At 42.4% G+C, this 19,162-nt stretch overlaps 1 protein-coding gene across 2 annotated transcripts in view; it reads left to right on the top strand.

Moving 5' to 3' along the window:
• LOC149234392 (uncharacterized) overlaps window positions 1-19,162 on the top strand; it is a 404,784-nt gene that overhangs the window by 62,688 nt on the left and 322,934 nt on the right. For both annotated transcript variants that reach the window (XM_089371822.1, XM_089371823.1), the window contains exon 2: window positions 13,121-13,553. In XM_089371822.1, coding sequence (XP_089227948.1) covers window positions 13,121-13,553 — 433 coding nt within the window. The remainder of the gene's footprint in view (window positions 1-13,120; window positions 13,554-19,162) is intronic.

Genomic DNA, 19,162 nt, shown 5'->3' with positions numbered 1-19,162 from the left:
TGACCATATTCTTCTTCTTTTTCAAAGGACCAAACTTCTCAAACTTCCCTTTTCTCTTAGCTATGGTAGCAAATGCTTGTGCTTTGCTTGTTTGATCCTACATCACTTTTTTCCTTCAACCTTGTTTCTTCAATTTTGCATAATGACCAAAGTTCATTGAATGGGGTAACTTCCTTCTTTTCGTAGATGCTTGATGGTAGTGCATTGAGTACTATGGTGCAAATTTTCCTTACCTGACATTATTTCTCCCAATTCTTGTAGTCGATCTCTTATTTCGGATACCCTCATAAAGTATGAGGCTATTCCTTCTTCCTTTGATATCTTCATTTTGTAGAGTTCTTGTCTTAACGATATCACTTCTCCAACAATACTTACGGAGAATAATTCTACTAACTTCTCATATATCTTTTCTGCTGTCTCCAACTCTAATACATATGGAACGAGGGAATCTTTGATGGATTCTATGAGAATCCGTTGAGCCCTTACTTCCCTTTTCATATACTTTGCATGAGCTTGAGCTTCTCCTTTTGGAGGTTTAATAATTGAAACCTTGATATGATCAACAACTACATTTTCTATGAGGATCAAATCAGTGCTTTTCTTCCATGCAAGAAAGTTTGATGACCCAACCAATTTGTTGCTTTCCTTGCAAAGTGAAGTCATTTTGATAGATTCAGATGAGGACAGAGAGATACTTGTGAAGATGCTCTTTGTTGACTATATCTTCAACTTGCTGCCTTCTTGATTTTTGATGATAATAATGATGATAAAAGATGTCTTCTTGATAAAGATATATTCCTTCAAAAAGTGATCTTTCAAAGAGGGGGAGATCACCTTGGTCCCTTTGATGATGATGATAACGCCTTCTCGTGCTTCCCTTGGATGAGTGAACTACAAGATGCTTTAAAGTCTTTATTTTAGTGGAGGTAGGGTTTTTGAGGTCGTCTTCTCCTTGAGATGATGATTGAGCAAGGTTCCCAAGATTGCTTGAACTAGGGTTTTTAGGTCTTATTTTAGTAACTTTCTTCAAGATGATGATGTAATCCTTGTAGTGCCTTTGAGATGAGAGGTCCCTTTTGACGACTGATTGATCCAGGTGGCTCCAGACACATGCAGAAGTCCCAGAGGACTCAGAAGGGTCAAAATTCAAAGTGGTTAGATCGTTCCCAAGCCAACACTAGATCGAAGTGCTTGTCGCCCTGATTCCAATGGTGTGAGCGACACTCAAATCCGAGCTCGTATGAGGGAGAGAGCGAGTCAAAGTTTTGGTCAAAGTTGCCATGTGGGCCAGGTTTAATGGTCCTACAAATTGACTGAGTCCCGAACATGGAATCTAGCTCCCGAGGAGCGGGCGAATTTGTTGGATACTTAATTTGTCTAATATCCCTTATATTAGACAAAATAAAAAAATAACCTATTATATATATATATATTTTAAATTAAGTGGCGGGCCATGACCCCGACCACCTCCCTTGGACCATATATATAAAAAAATGTCAATTAAGAAGTGCTGACAGGACCTGACCCTTGCCGGCACAACCGCATAACAAAATTAATATTAAAAGAAGGGCCGATGGCCATGACCCCGCTGGACCCTCCAACCTCCACCATTAATATCAAACACGTATGGGCGGTGGGTGGGCCACCTCCGGTGGACTTGGCCCATGCCCCACCCATTACCACTTAACACAAAAATTGTTACGCCGTTACAAACCACGTTCATAAAAAAGGTTAATGTGTCACCCATATTTAACTTATAATGGTTATGTCTAGCAAAGAAATATCGCGTGTGTTTGGCAGGGGCGGGATTTGATCCCCCGACCTCTTGGCTTTGGTGCCTCTGCCTTAACCAACGCGCCCAATAGATTTCCTTGTTAAATCCGCCCAACCATGTTTACCCTTGACTTCATTTTTCACGGGGGACTGAACGGAGGAATGGAGTCGGAACAAAGTCGTGGTAACGTAGAAGGGTCTGCCTTGGGCACAAAAATCGAGATAGATGCCTAGAATATTCTAGGGAATATTCTCATGTAGATTCTTTGAGGATCTTTAAGATTCCCAGGGAGGTAAAAATTTCTTTTTATCAGAATGTAATCAAGTTTACAGTCATTTTTCTCAGATTTTCGCAGGGAATGCAACGGTGAGGTTGGATATGCCTTTTGAGCAGCGGATTTGTAGATTCGCAGCGAAGGAGAATCTTCAAGAATCTTGAGGGAATCTAAAAGATTCCTTGGAAGTTGAATTTTCCCAGATTCAAAATGCAACCAACTTTACACTCATTCTTCTCAGAATTTCGCAAGGATCTCAATGGTGAGACCATTTTGCTGATTTGAGCAGCAGATCTTCAGATGACCTGGAGGAGGGAATCTTTGAAGAATCTAAGGGGTATCTAAAAGATCCCTGTAGCCCCAGATTTTCACTTTGTCAGAATTTAGAAATTTGACAGTCGATTTTACACTATTCGACACCACAAATTTGATGGTGTAATCAGATTTTCCATTTGATCATTCCATTTTTCGGCCACTTTTCAAAGTGGAGTGCAGGTGTCAACATTCAATGTGCGAGCAGTCATTTCCATGATATTCGATGCCACGAGATTGATGGTATAGCCAGATCCAACAATTTATCATCCTCTTCTTCAGATAACTCCTTGATGTGAGGTATATGCAGTGTGATCATGTACTTCTTTGTCTCTTTGCTTGAGATGCATTGTGCTATATAGATCCTTGTTTGATGTTTGATGTGGGATCTTGTTTTGTTCTTGATGTGAGATGTACTTATTGTCATGTTTTGATTGAGATCCCTTTGTCGCCATGTTGACGGGATACTCATGTGTCGCCATGTATGTTTGAATTGAGATCCCTTTGATGCCATGTTGGCAGGATGCTCATTATTATCATATGTGAAATTATGTCATGCTGATAGGAGTCCTTTTGTGAATGAGAGTTCCTGTAGTGGAACATCTCGTGGAGCCACTTCTATGTGAGGGCATATTCCTTGCATGATAGAGAAAACATATTCATGTACATCATCACTCTTTCCAGCACTTAATGCAGCGAGCTACATCATCTTGACACTAGGGCTTGGAGACGTAGTCCCTCTTGGACGAACTTCGTTATCAACGTCTCTTGTTTTATGTTGCTGATTCTTGTCATGTTCCCTCTTCTTTACAACATGCATATATGTTCCTTTATGCTCTTTTAAATGCAATTCTAACAACATCACGGAAGTAAAAGATTTTGGTTAAATCCGGGAGTTGAGTCAACTCGGATCACTGATGCTCTTGATGATCTTCTTGTGCTTCGGTCCTTGAGTGTCCTTCTTTAAGCTGCCCTTCCTTGACTTGTCACCTTATCTCTGATACCATGTTGACAAATCTAGGGGAAACAAGTTAGGTGATTTCTCTTAACTTTGATAACTGCTTGGGATATATTTTTACTTTTCTTGATTTACTTCTTTCTTGTGTTATGATTAGTGTTCTCTATCGTCAATCAACTATCAAAACATAAAGAACAATGAGAAAATAGGACACAAGATCTAGGCAATCAGGCAGGGTCAAAACCTCTCCAACTTGAGAGGAAAACCCACCAAAATTCCTTCTCTTCTTATAGACATTCAATTGACAAATTCCAAGACCTTTGACCCTTGACCAAGAACCTCCAAGACCAATTCACACCTTGCTTCTAGTAATTCCTGCAAATTTGACTTCCAACAGTTTCGTCTGCAACTTTGACCTATCCAGTAGTTTCTTCTGCAACTTTGACCTATCCAGCGACTTATTTTGCAACTTCAACCTATCCAACAACAATTTCGACCTATCCAATAGCTTCTTCTGTAGGAACTCTAACCCTTGCACGTGAGATAAGATAAGATAAGATAATTTTATTAATGTCCAACAAATGACCATAATAGGTCAACGGGACTGTCGGTTACAATGATTACATCATGCCAAGCCAGTGGAGCAAATGGTCCCCTTTAACATTTCTTTTAAAAAGCAGAAAATACATCTATAATCTAAGTAAATGTGAATGTAGAAGCCAGAAGCTCTCGGCTTCGAAACAAAGCACTGCGATGAAGCAGAGAAAGAGAAGAAGAAGAAGGAGAAGAAGAAGCAGGGAAGGAGTCTCCTGTCTAGTTCCTACTCCTAACATCCGAGGTCGAGAGAAGAAAACTAAGAGAAGCTTGTCAAAGTTTGCTGTCTTGTGGGCATACTCGGCTGTCGCTGCTGTCGCTTGGAGGTTCTAGGGTGCCTCCCAGGGGTGGATCCAATCCTGGAGCGCTGGTGCAGTCTGGTGGGTCAGCCCCCTCGGGACCGCACTGATCTGGTCTCAGTGTTTGTGGGTCGGTCAATGGTTCTTTTGGTGCCCTGCGCTGATGGTAGCGCCCTAAAGAAGTTCGTGATCTTCTGCGTGGTGTTCGATTTGGTGGGGGGCTGAAGAAAGCGGGCCCGAAATCTGAAGGCCTCCTGGAGATAAAGTGCAAGGCATCTCAGATCAACATATCTGAGGAAGTTGGTCAAAGTTTGAGAAGACTTGAAGAGACAATGGAAACGACCTCGAATCTCGTTGTAAGCAGGGCATTCGAAGATGAAGTGTGTCTTTGTCTCTATCTCCTGTAAGTGACAGAGCTGGCAAATCCTATCTGCCCTATCGATGTGGTGATCTGTCTCCGCCCGGAGTCTGTGAGACCCAACTCTGAGCTGCCCGAGGGGGATTCTAAGGGCATGCATCCAATGCTGGAATGTGTACTGGGGTCTGATGATGAGCCCATCCCTGATCTCTAGGCAATGCTCCGTGTAGAAGGCCATTTTTGGACCCAACCCATTGGGAGGATTGGTCCATGTAATCTGAATGTATCGTCTGTAAATATCCTCCTTAATGATTTTATTCAGCTCTTGCTGATTGGGAAGGAGGTGGCTTGGAGCATTCAAAGAGTACCGAAAAGGAGGGAGATGGTCAATCTGGATTCCTGAAGCCTCCAGAAGCTCTGTCACACCGGTGTACCAACATATGGATCGGCCTGTTTGCATACGGGCGATGTTCTCCGAGGAGCAATATACTAAATATGGGTATCTGTCACTACCCTTCCTCGCGTCTGCCAGGCCTCAGAGCCTGTGCAGGAGTGACACTAACCTGAATTTCACCTCTAGGTGGAAAGGTTGAGCCCCGAACTCTGCTAGAATGATGTGCCGAGGAACTGTCTGCTTGCACCTAATGAAACGACGCAAAAGGAGGGTTTGGACCCGCTCTGCTGAAGCCGAATCTGACTCTGGGAGAGAAGGACCCCAAATCTCTTAGCCGTAAAGTACTGTGGGGCGAATCAAAGTGTCCATGATGCTCATTTTGGACGAGATGTCCTGGAAATGGTGCCGGAAACACTGCCTCGCCAGAAGGGCTGGGCGCAAGCTGAAGTGAGGCCCTGAAAACCGAACTCCCAAATATGTATAGGTGCTGACAATCTCGATCTCTTCTCCTTTAAATAGGAAGTGGAAGTCCGAGGTTTTCTTGACTCCATTGAAGATAATCACTTTGGTTTTACCTAAGTTCACAGTTAGATGCCTCCGGTCACAAAAAGCTGCGAGAGCATCCAGCTGTCTCTGAAGGCCTTCTTGGGAGGAGGCAATAAGGGCAATATTGTCTGCAAAGAGGAGGATGGAAATCAGGACCTGGTGAAGAAGACACCCATCTGTATCCTGGATATGCTCCCGGAGGAAGGACTCAAGCTCATCGATATAGATCCCGAATAAAGTAGGAGAAAGGGGGCATCCTTGCTTGACTCCAATGGTGCTTCGGATGAAATCCGACATTCCTCCGACTGTGCAGAGATGGCCAAGGACGACCTCATAGAGGCGCATGATAGCTGTCAGGAGAGTCGAGGAAATGCTAATCTCTCTTAGCCTCTGGAAAAGATCTTCCCTTGGGACTGAGTCAAAGGCCTTCCGGAAGTCTACAAAGTAGCAATACACTTTAGAGGATCGATGCCTAGCCTCCTCGATCACCGCACAAAGAGTAAGGATGTGGTCGATCGTCTGGTGGTCTGGGCGGAATCCTGCTTGGCCCTTGGCCCCAAGTTATCTCTGCTCAAGGAAATGGGAGAGTGCCCTGTGGAGTGCTGTAGCATATAGCTTGGAGAAACTGTGCCCAACCATGATTGTCCTGTAGTTGTTGGGGTCAGAAGTAGGCCCTGACTTGTGGGTCAGGTAGATAATGTGGTGTGACCAACCATCCGGAAATCCATCCCGAACCACCTGGTTGAAAAGGTCCACCAGATATTCTACTAGGGGGCGAAGTCCATGCTTGAAGAATTCTGCCTGAAAGCCTTCTTCATCTGCTGCCCTGCTGCTATTCATTGTCCATATTGCCTCATTGATATCTTTGTCGGAGAAAAGGTGGCAGGAGGTGGGGGGGAAGTGACCTGAATTAGAGGTTGCCCAGGAATGTCATACAACTGGGAGGTGTGAGAGAACATTGAGGCAGGATCAAGGTCGACTAGGGTAGTCGAGTGCCGGGAAAGGATGGTCCCCCATAAATCTTTAGGGGAGCAAAGGAGGAGAGTAGAAAGAACCTGTCTCCTATGGGCAATGAAAAGGCGCTTCTTGAGGCGAAGGAGGCGACAGTAGGCTGAACAGAGGTTTGGGTATGTTGGTAAGGAGTTCCGGAATGCGTGTCGGAGGTCCTGATGCATAGACTTGCATTCTTGGTCATACCATTTATTCATAGGGCAATTTCCCGGTTTGCCGGAGGTGGTGGTGGTACGGGTAGAATGGGGGAAGGATTGGAGCACAGCTTCCTAGATTGCATATGAGAGGCACTGGTATTTGTCCTTGGCGGAGTTGAGAGAGGCGAATTGGGACTTTGATGGAAGTGTCTGTCTGAGGATAGAGGAGAAGAGATAAGGGTCACCCTCCTCAAATCGAAAGGTGGTTCTGGGAGGGCTGCGAGGAAGAGTAGGAGATGGATCCGGGAGGTTAAACTGCAGAGAGAGTGAGAGAAGTGCATGATCTGCGAGAGGGATGGGGGTGATCGAGAAATTTTTGATGTAAGGGAGGAGATCTGGGTTTGCAATAGCGTAGTCAACCACACTTGCTCTGCCTCCAAATGGTCTACAAGTAAAGAAGTGCGAGGCTGGGAAACATGATAGGCCATTCAGAATTACTAGCTCATGAGATTCTCCCAACTGTAGCAGATATCTCCCATAGGCTGTGGTGGGTCCCAAGTGATCCTCGGAGGTCCAGTGCATGCCGATTGTGGTCGGGTCAATCCCCCAAGTGCAAAATATATCCTCTCTCCGGTCGTGCATAGAAGCCTGGAGGTCTTTGGTCCGGGCATTGAAGTCCCCCGTGAGAATGACGTCCCCTACTGCCGAAAACTTGGTGATGTCAGAGTACAAGTCTGTAAAAGGGTCTCTGTTTGAGCTATTGTGAATTGCGTAGGAAGACGAGATAGGTGGGAAGTAACAGACTGCAACATAAATGTCTCTCGGAGGTGATGTTCTGGCTCTGATTTGAATCCACATGAATCTGGCATACTCATCGGTTGCGACCACCGATACTCTGCTCCTGTGGCTATCACGGACGAGGCAAGCAAAACCCCCTGATGCCCTAACACCTCCTGAACTTCGTGTCTCCTGTCTGCAAACTGCGGTCCACTGGTATCCTGTAATGTCGGGGAGAGGTCGGACTGGGCTCGCATGAGTCTCGGTAACCAGGGGGATGTCTGCTGAGCTTAGGGATTCATATAGTAGGCCTGGTGAAGACCAGAAGGAGCCATTGCCATTCCAGCAGTGAACTGAGAGACTCGTGCCCCGCCTCCTCTCCGCTCGGGCTCGTCATTTGGAGCTACCTGAACGGGATGCCCATCTTGGGGGGAAGGTGTCCCGAATAACTGCCCGAAGGTTTCTAATCACTGCCCATTTCCCTGTTTGTCGCTGCTGCAACCTGTTCCCTGGCCTGTTACAATACAACTACTTGAGCTCTTGTGAGGTCTTCATCCAAAAACACTTTATTCGGAAGAGAGAATAGCTTCCGCTTGGCTCGGCTCGGAGTGCCTGAAGTCCATCCGAGGAGTCACGGAACCTGAGGAAGAGGGTAGAGTCCTGCCCTATCCAGGCTTTGTCCAAGGTTACGTCTGGTATGTTGAGAGTGTCGCATAGAGACCTGTTCCCCAGTTCCATTGGGTCCGCTGAGGGGGGAGGTGTAGGGAGTCCTCTTACCTTAAGATTTAATTCTCTTGCTCGTCAGGTTTTTTCCTCCACGAGCTTTGCCTGCACTACTTCCTCCACTGCTATGAGCGGAGGGGCCTTGTTCTTTCCTCTGACCACCTGTGCCCATGTGCTGATATGCGACTTCGTTTCCTGTTTAAAGGATATTTGTTGGGATCTAATTTCCTCCTGTTTGCTTTTAAGATCTCTGATCTCTGCCTATAAAATCTCGTCTGGATTCTGCCTCGCACTTTGTTCTCAGTATTCCTGCAGTGTTTTTCTGAGAGATGCGTTGTCTCCCTCTACCGATAGAACTATGTTTGACAAAGTGCCGATGTCGTCTCGCAGCCCATGATTTTCCGCCTCTAGGTGTTCCATTTTCCTCATAATTTGTCTAATTTGGGATGTCCAGAAAGCAAAATCTGTTTCTAATGCAATATCGGTGGGGCTATATACATTATCACCTTTATTTTGGCACTGTTGTAAGTACTTTAGTGGACCTCTGTTGTTGAAATCTTTGGACAGTGGCGTTTCGGCCTCCCTGGGGTCCTTGTTGTGTTGCTGCTCTTCATCATCAAAAACAATATTTCCAGCACCCATAGTGAAAGATTGCCTCGATTGCCGAGACTTCACCTTTGTGATAGCACTATGATCGTGGAAACATGAACCCAAACAGTGATCTCACTGTGATTGTTATTTGAGCAGTTAAGATTGTGACAACACTAGATTCTGTGGCTGCTTCGAGCCTTTATCACTGTGGCAAGACCGAACCCTTAACTCTGTAAAAGCGCTGAGCCCTTAACTTCACTGTGATCTCCGAACCTTGCAACTAATCTGAGTTTTGTGATGCTGCAATTCTATCTGAGAAGGATGTCGTGGGGCCAAAGTGGACAGGATTCGTGGTTTTGTTATGCGGACAGGGTTCGATCAGATAGAGTCAGGGGGGCAGGGACAACGACAGTTAACAGGGTTGGCGGAAATGGTAGGGACGTGGGGCTGGAGCGGCAACGGGGTTTGGCGGTGTCGGAGCAGGGAGTCGAAGCAGGAGGTGGGACGCGGGCGGGGTTTGGCGGTGTCAGGAGTCGGGACGCGGGGGCTGGAGTAGGGAGTCGGTATTCCTGCTCCTTTCTTCTTTGCTTGAGTAGATTCTCTCTCCTAGAGAATTCGACTTCCAAAATGGTGCTTCTTGAATCCCTGACCTCACTTCTATAACTCGAATTTTCTGCAGCAGCTTGATCCCCAATTCCTTCATACGTGTGGAGAGAATTAGCCCAGAAACAATCCAAAACTCGATTTTATCTTCCTCCTTTCGTCCTCTTCTTCTTTGCACTCCTTTTCTTTCTTGTGATCGAACTTGAGTGTGATTGATGTGTGTTCTAAGTGAAGTCGATGTCTCCTTTATATAGGCTTTTCATTGGGTCGAATTGCTCCTTTAAGGCCGACTTGATCATGAGAGTAGGTAGACTTGAATATTGGAGGGTTCTTTGACTTGCCCTTGACTCAAATAAATTGTTTTTACAATATGTAACATGCCCAAATGGGTCTTTCATACATGACAATGACTCATAAGCCCTAGAACCTCTCAGTGGGAGCTTGACCTAAATTCCTCTTGAGCGTGAAACCCATGCCTCAGGAAAACAATAACAAATTTATTTTTCTCATTACATTAAATACATAAAATGACTGAACCTAGTTACATATTTCAACATATTTTTCCTGTATGAGTAGAAGAAACTTGGATATTGTGGTGTCTATAGTATTTATTTGATGTTTCAGATTTCAAAATAATATAGGTTATATTATTTTGACCTGCTAATTTCATTATCTATTCACATGTTGGTTTCCGCTGTTATGAATATGATTCCTGCGGTACGAATTCCTTTCTAATTGAGTGAGATTTATTCAGCATGAATACCTTGTTTGATTTATTTGTTTCTTTGATTCCTCTACCTATCACTTCTCAGCTAAGTCACTGGACACGTCCCTCCCCCCCACGTGTTGCAAATCCTGCATGTTGAACACAAATCAAGCCTGACACATGTTCGACATGAGTTTGACTCGTGCCAGACATGAGCCCTACTGGTGTCCTGAAAACATGTCCTATGAAAAAAATCCTAGGATTAAATTAATATTTTTGTGATTAAAGGTCAAAATTAATTACGATTTAAATTAATTTGTAAACGTGTAATATTAATTGAATTTTTGTTTAATCAATTAACGAAAATAAAAATTAAATTAATGAAATTTGGCTTTAAGAGGGAAATGGTTTCACTTACCTGTGATCTCTATTGAGATTGAAAGTAAAAGGATAAATCTGTGGGATGAAATTTAGTCTTCTCTGAGATCTTGAATGTCATCATCAAGCAATGAATATTGATTCTAGATCTACATTCTAGTCTCATCTCGAGTGAGGGAAGGCACTGAAAAGTGTCAGGTCATCCAGTATAGAGGGCTTTTGTTCAAAATATCAGATCAATCTCAGAATTGAAGGCATTTTTCAGGCAACAGATCCACATTTCCGGGTAGAATTTGACCATACCTCCCAGACTTCAAGGCAACCAGTTCAACGTTGAAAAACTATATAAGGCAGCTCAAGTTCGAAAGGTAGGGGGGAGGGGTTTAGAGAGTTAGAATTTTGGCAAAAGGAGACTGTGTTCTTTAAGCCCAAGGGGCCATTTTTGTCCGTAAATTTTATGAGTCAACAAACATATAGTTGGACTCATGGCTTGAATAAAACAAAACCCTGTTTTCTCTAGTCTTATGTATATTTCTTATATTTCATACCTTTATTCTTCCATGTATGAGTAGAAGAAACTTGGATATTGTGATGTCTATAGAATTTATCTGAAGTTTCAGATTTCAAAATAATATAGGTTATATTATTTTGACCTACTAATTTCATTATCTATTCACATGTTTGTTTCCGTTGTTATGAATATGATTCCTGCGGTATGGATTCCTTTCTAATTGAGTGAGATTTATTCAACTTGAATACCTTGTTTGATTTATTTGTTTCTTTGATTCCTCTACCTATCACTTCTCAGCTAAGTCAACAGACACGTCCATGCCCCTCACGTGTCACGAATCCTGTGTGTCCAACACGATTCGAGTTTGACACGTGTTGGACCCATGTCAGACACGAGCCCTACTGGTGTCCCGAAATTTGGACACGTGTCATGTGAAAAAAACATCATAAAATCGATTTATTGCCTCATTCTCACGCAATTCAGTCAAATTTTTCGAGCTCTCGAAGGTTTTGAAGTGCAGCTAAAGGCGATTAAGCAATATTAGAAGGGATTCCAAGTGTTGGGAAGTGGATTTGTCCAGGGCCTACTAATGCTATTAATGGTAATATTAAATTCTTAAAGTAAAAGTGACATTCATTGTCACTTTTACTTAAATTTTTAACATTATCATGAAATGACTCAAGATGTTTGAGAGTGGTTTCAACCTCATTGGATTTCATATGGAGAAAATAGAATTTTAGAATCCACTGAAAATCCAGCAAACTTAACAGTTTTCAGGATTTTAGGATTGGGGGGATTATAACGTTTCCATTACAGTTTTCATGTATGAGGTTATGGAACTAGCATTTAATTAAGAGGACCAAGCCCTGTATGTACCTTGATGTTGGTGGCATTGATTGTTGAACTCCTCTATCACGACCATAGTAAAAATGCACCCATCACTCAAATAGAATCTCGATTTGACAAGTTAAGCTTTTTCTATCTTATTTTAATGCTAAGAGGGTGATGTTGATGACGAGGATCCCCAATATAGGCAATGATTTTGATGATACATAGTACTAGTTATTTGTTTTAGCATGATTTTTTTGGACTATAAAGGCCGTTTAGATCCTCTTTGTTGATATATTCTTGGTTCAAAGATGGATTGCATTTGCACTCAATGCTATTTTGGTTATATGCATTAGTTGTATATTGAATTTGTATCATCATCATCTACATGTTTTATATATTTCATATTTTATGTGAAATTCTCTAATTTTTTATACTTTTTAATATATATTATATTTTTTAATATATAATAGATAACGTGTCTTCCATGTCCTGTTTTGGGGGGTCGTCATGTCACCTGTCGGATACTCGTATTTTTGTGTCCTACCTGTCGTGTGTCCTCGTGTCAGGTGACTTAGCTTCTCAGCTATCTGTGCTTGGTTCTTCATGACTCCATGCCCATTGGACTAAGTCTTCCGCTTTGAGATTTACAGTCTATTTTATATTCCAGTCTTCTACCATCATTGCTCTCAGCCCTGTCCAACTTATCCTTTATCATCTAAGCCTGGCCTTTGTGCTTAATAGTTTAACTGCTGTTCAGTAACAGAGAGCAGCAAGTTTCATTGTAATATCTGAAGGAAACCCCTCTGACTGGAAGGGCAAGTTTGCAATCTAAAGCTTGGTTCAAGATGTGCTTGGCATGTTCCTTTTACAGCCAGGAACATCTCAAGTGACAACACCATATACAACAGTGGATGGTCCATTCATTTAATTCGTATTATCTTTTCCCATGCATAACTATTAAGTCCCAGTTCATCTGGACTTGCAATTCCAAGGCTTATATTTAGTATAGTTTCTAGGTTTTCTTTCTAGCTCCTTTCAGTTCTCTACATAATAAAACAGACATAGAACTAGGGTACACTTGTTCTTTGGTTATATAGATTGTTTAATTGCCAATAGAAATAAAAACTGTTTCTTCACAAGATTGGCATTATCTCGAGCTTTTATTCTTTAATCCAGAAATTGTCTGCCTCCCTTATTTTTGTATCCTTTTGACCTTTCTTATAATGTTACGATCTTCTGACATCAGTTTATTTTCCACAGACCTTTTTTTGTTTATGCTTATCAAGTTAGCTTCAAAGGCATTTGGTGTTAGATCCTGATCGTCTTGTCTGGAATATATGCAGATTGGATGTTGCTCGCTATAGGCCACACCGACTAATGGAGGAGTTACATCTGCCTGATTATGTTTCTTCCTACAAGGGTGAGAAAGTTATAACAATTTTGGATCCAGAAGGGGATAGCATCTCTTTAGATGATAAAGCAAGAGAAGAAGGACGTTATTGGTCTGCCAGATTTGTATCTATTGAACGGCGCAAGGACCTGAAACGTATACATGCTATTTCTAGTGGAAAGCCCATGTACTTTCCTTCAGAAGATTTTATTCCTTTGGAGCAGGAACCTGTCAAAGATCAGCGGAGTGAGCTGGAATCAGCATCAAACATGGAATGTGGAGAAACTTGGGATGAATTTTTCATGCGCAGAACAAGGGAATTCAATAAAATGACGAGGGACAGACCACATGATGAAAGTCTGTGGATAGCTTTTGCTATTTTTCAGGTGCAGCATATCCTCCTAAAACATCCTTCTCAGATTTCAAGAAAAAAGAAAAATAGAGCTTTCTTGGGTACTATGAATGGATTCTTCTCTTTGATTTTTGTTTGTTTGTTAAAAAATGAAGGTATATTGCCATATACAGGAAAAAGGTAATACCAGTACATGTATAAAACTGGCAGGCATTTGGAGAATCTTCCTTCCAGGACTACACTGCATAAGTATTAAAAAATGCCCTGTTTTACTTAGGATCAGCTATCTGCAAGATGCAATCAGCAGGGATGATCACTCCGAATCTTCATTTGAGCTTCCATCCTCAACCTTTGGACTCAGCTCCAGTTCCTGTCTTTTCACATAATGTCGCCCCTGGTCCTCTAATAAATCACTGCCTGTCCTCAAAACTTTGTAAGCCTCACTTTCATCATCAAACTTGTCAATCCAAATATTCAACTCACTTTTATGAATAGCTATTAGTTTTCCCACTTACAATGAAATTTTTGAATACTTTTCCTTAGGATATATGTAATGTTAATTTAAACTCTTATCAGCCCTGATTTAATTTCACTCAGCGATTTAACAATACTCAGAAAAATATTTTACCAAATAAATTTCAGAACTGCTGAAAACTAAATATGCTGATAATTAACAGGTAAATTTGCAGTGGAAATAAGTGAGAAATCAATGACAGGTGCAACAAATAATTCACACACAAAACCCTTTTGAAAATTTTGTTTACTCAGAAAATATGGGTTAGACCCACAGAGAAATACACCGGAAATTATAGCTGATAAGAAGGGCTGTAACTTGGCCTCCTACTTCCTCCAATTCGTCCTCTAGATTTCCTCCTGAAATCTTTTCAGCATCCTGCTGTTTCTCCTTGGTCAAATCGAGCCATCTCGGCAAATCACTTGTTCAAGCACTGAACAGTGATTGTGTGTCTTAGCATCTTTCCTTGGGCTCAATATATAAATTCATTAAGGCCTAAATCGATGTTTGAGTTTAAATCATCGTGTTACAAAAGACAATTCACTTAAATTAAACAACTTATTTTTCATGGGCCTTCTTTTCCTAAACATAAGAAGTTATAAATAGCTTGCATGTCATGCATGACTCATGCAACCTTTATTCGTGTCTCATGCCTCATGCAACCTTCATGCATACCTTGCATGTCACATGTAACTGTCATGCATACCTTGCATGTCGCATACAAACTCCCAAAGAGGCAAACCAAGATCTTTCCATCCAAGACACCAAGTTAGAAAACCTTTTGCAACTATAGACTTCTTCCTAGCCAGGAAGGGATTCTCTACCATGCGCAACTTTTCTCTGTAAAACACGAACTCTCCTGTCTCTAGAGGCTTGGTAAGAATATCTCCAACCTGCTCCCTTGTGGGTATCACAATCGGTCCCATCTCAAGATCAAATAAACCTTTGAGCATCTCGTGAAGCCAGTTGGCCTCACAACCCGCTAGACTTGCTGCCATGTACTCCACCTATGCTGAGCGAAGTGCCACTGAGTGCTGCTTCTTGTTGAACAACAAGATCATCGCTGACCCCAAGCTGAAACAATATCCAAAAGTGAATTTCCTATCCACTGTACTCCCTGCCCTATAAGAATCATTGTACCCCTGCAGCTGTTCTCAATGAACTCTGACATACCTCAGTCCAATGTCTACAGTACCATGACGGTACCTCAACACATGCTTCCCTGCCACCCAATGAACTTGCCTTGGCTTCATCGTAAACTGGCTGAGTGTGTTCACTGCGAAGGAAATATCCTGCCTAGTGTTGACCACATACATCAAGGACCCAATAAGCTGCTTGTACAGAGTGGGATCCACCACCTAACTCTCAGAAGCATCGATGTTTCTCAAGTTGGTGATCATCGGTGGAGACATGGGTTTGCAATCCTCCTATTGAATCTCCTTAGGATCTCAACTACAAACTTGCCCTGCCCAAGGAAGATCTCTCCTGGCTGCTGCCACACCTCCAATCCCAGAGAGTAGTGCATAAGCGTGATGTATTTTATTTCAAACTTAGAAGTGAGGTCCTCCTTGCATATCCCAATGAGCCTCTTCGATCCTATCAAGAATAGATCTTCCACATACAACACCAACATAAATGCCTCGTCCTCAACAAGTACATAGTACAAGTAGGACTTTGAATCACTCTTGGTGGAGCATTAACCAAGAAGGTACCCATTGATCTTGGAGTACCGTGTGTGTAAATCCTGCTTCAACCTGTAAAGGGCCTTCTTCAATATGCATAGAGCAGAACGCCTCCCATGCACCTCAGATCCCTGGGGATGCTCAAAATACACCTCCTCAATCACCACATTGAGGAAGCCAGTCTTCACATCCATTTGGTGTATCCTCCACTCCATCTCCAAGGCAATAGATATGACCACCCTGATAGATGCATATTTGGTGACAGGTGCAAAGGTCTCCTCGTAGTCCACTCCCTCCTTTTGGGAGAACCCTCTTGCCACCAACCTCACCTTGTACTTCTTTACACTGCCATTTGCTGCTTGCTTAATTTTATTGATCCATCGAGAAGTGACCATAGACTTTCCCTTCTGCCTTGGCACTATGTTCCACACGTTATTCCTCATGGTGGAACCATACTCCTCATCATGGCATTCCTTCAGACTTGTTGATCTATTCCCTCCTCAAAAGTAGAAGGCTCAGAATCATTGATGTTGCTCATCAATGCCATATAGCTGGAAAATCTAGCTAGTAGTCTACTCTGTCTAAACATCTTGTTAGGAGCCTCCACATGATCCTCTACATCTCTCAATGTCTGCTCAGCCAATCTCGGCCTCCTCCTAGTAGAGCTAGAAGGAACATTTCACTCCTCCTCTTGAACTGAATGTTGTGTCCCTACTGCTAGTGCTACTGGATCCTTCTCAATCTTTGGAGCCTCTCACTGCCACTCCTCTACCACCATTGCTTAGTATCATGCGACCTCCTAGAGGTCCTACCCTCCTCAAATTTGACATCCTGTCTGGTGATGACTCTCCTCTATCCCGGATTGTTGACCCTGAAGGCCTTTGAGACTTCACTGTAGCCCACAAAGATCCCTCTCTTAGGAGAGGGATCTAGTTTAGTCATCTTCTCTGAAGGAATATGGACAAAAACTGGACTACCAAATATGTGAAGGTGGTTCATCTCCGATCTTGCAAAGGTGGCTCATCTCTGATCTCACTCCTGTAAAAGCATCCTGAGGAGTATTGTCCTCCATTGCCTTGTGAGGACACTTGTTCTGCAAGTAAACGATTGTATTGCAAGCCTTGCCCACAAGAACACAAGCAAGTCCTAATCATGGATCATTGCCTTCACTGCGTCAATTATGGTCCTATTCTTCCTTTTTGCAATCACACAAGGGTTGTAATCACACAAAAGCAGAAAATTCTGCCCAAAACAACCTTCCTTCAATTTATATTACTCAGGAAAATTAGAGCCTAGACTCACAAAGACTACATAGAAAAATTACAACTGTTAGAACCTCCAAATCGACCCCTTTGGAAATCCGGCCTCAAGGAATTTGATCCACTAGAACTCGAACCTTCTAGAAGATTTTGGCCTTGTTGAATTTAGCCTCTCTCACTGACCAACTCAAGCCCCTCTTCTCACTTGGTACAAGGGCCTTGGTGAATTCAACCTCTCTCACTGACCAACTCAGGCCCCTCTTCTCACCTGTACGACCCTTGCGCACTTGAGAAAATCACCGTTGGCAATTTCGGCCCTCCAAAACTCAACCCTCCTCTTTAGCAATTTAACCTCTCTCTCCAAGACTTGGCCTCCCTGAAAATTGCTCCTATAATATCCTTGTTGCAATCCTTTTCCCTTCTCCTCAGTTTTGGAGTGTCTCATTCTTTGAGAAAATCATTCCTTGACAAAATCACTCTCTCAAGAATAGCAATGTGTCTCTTCATCCTCTCCATACGTTCTCTTTATAATTTCTCCATGGGCCAAATCTCTAATCTCCAAAGTGATAGACGACTAAGATTAAATCCCAACCTTCTTAGATCAACGATGGAGATTAGATCTAAGTCACTTAAATAATTTAATATTTATCCTTAGATAAACATTAGCCCAAAGTCAACATTAATTAAATAATTAATTAATGTACTTTTCCTAAGTTAAAACTTAGGAAGGAGACCATATTAGTTGTTTCTCTCGAACAACCACCTAGAAAGGACTTCTTTCTTGCATGTGAAGACACAAGCATATGTAGAAGACCTTCCAAAGCTACAAAATCAACACTCCCTCGTAGCAAGGAAGAGATTCTCCACCACCCTCCACTTGTCTCTGTAGAAAACAAATTTCCCCTTCACTATAGGCTTGGTGAAAATATCTGCTACTTGCTCCCATGTAGAAATGTATTGTAATCTCACAACACCTCTTTGGGCCATGTCTCTGATGAAGCGGTACTTGATCTCTATATGCTTGGACCTGTCACGAAACAATGGATTCTCCAAAAGCTTGATGCAACTTTGATTATTGCATTGAATCACCATAGGCCCCATCTCAAGACCATATGAGTTGCTTCTCTTGAACAACCACCTAAAAAGGACTCCTTTCGTGCATGCCAAGACACAAGCCTATGCAGAAGACCTTCCGAAGCTACAAAATCAATACTCCCTTGTAGCAAGGGAGTGATTATGCACCACCCGAACTTGTCTCTGTAGAAAACAAATTTCCCCTTCACTATAGGCTTGGTGAGAATATCTTGTTGAGAAATCAAGGCTTATAGGAATTAGGGTTTGATTCCTCTTTCTTGATAATTACTTGTGAATTATGTTGGCTTCTTTTAATTTTTTATTAGTTTATCTTTCGTCAAACAATTACCAAATTATATGTATATGAAGAACACAAGAACAAGAGACACAAGATGTAGGCACTCAGCAAACCCCTTCAAGGGGGAAACCTAGTCCAACTCTTCCACTAGTAGATTCAAATCAAGATGAGAAATCCAAGACCCTTTAGACCTATACAAAGATCTCCAATCACCAAGTCAACCCTTCCTTCCAATAGATGATCCCTATTAAAGTCTCCAAGTGACAACTTCCCAGTAGCAGCTACAATCCAGAATTTCGGTCCCCAGCAACAAACTTTCGGCCCCCAGCTTCAGAATGTGGGACCTACAGTAGATTTAGAGTTTCGACCCCAACATCTACCCATAAACTTCGGACGTGTGAGAGATAACTAGCCCAAAAACTTGTTTTAGGTCTTCTCAACTTCTTTCGTCCTTCTCTAGCTACTTTTCTTTCTTTTTTGCTTCTCTTCCTTATGGATCAAACTTGTTTAGTAATTGCTTCAAATAGGTCGAATTGCTTCTCTATATATAGCCTTTCTACTGGGTCGAATTACCCTAGTGTAGGTCGACTTCATGGTGACAGGGCCGACTTGGTGTGGAGGTGACAAATACCCTTTTTGAATCGAAAATAATTCTTATTACATGATACAAAATCCCATGAAGGGTATAATAAAAATGACAATGACTCTATTGACTGAAGACGAAACCTAGAAGCCTTCAATGGAGACGCTGACCTATAAAACATTGACCCAAGCATGAAACCCATGCTTTAATAAGTCATTTTCTTTAATAATAAA

The sequence above is a fragment of the Pinus tabuliformis genome, chromosome 8 (genome assembly GCF_031772625.1).
Source record: "Pinus tabuliformis cultivar Carrire ecotype Pingquan chromosome 8, CPIR1, whole genome shotgun sequence".
NCBI lineage: Eukaryota > Viridiplantae > Streptophyta > Pinopsida > Pinales > Pinaceae > Pinus > Pinus tabuliformis.
The sequence above is the reverse complement of the archived record's forward strand: the minus strand, read 5'-3'. Positions and strand labels throughout refer to the sequence as shown.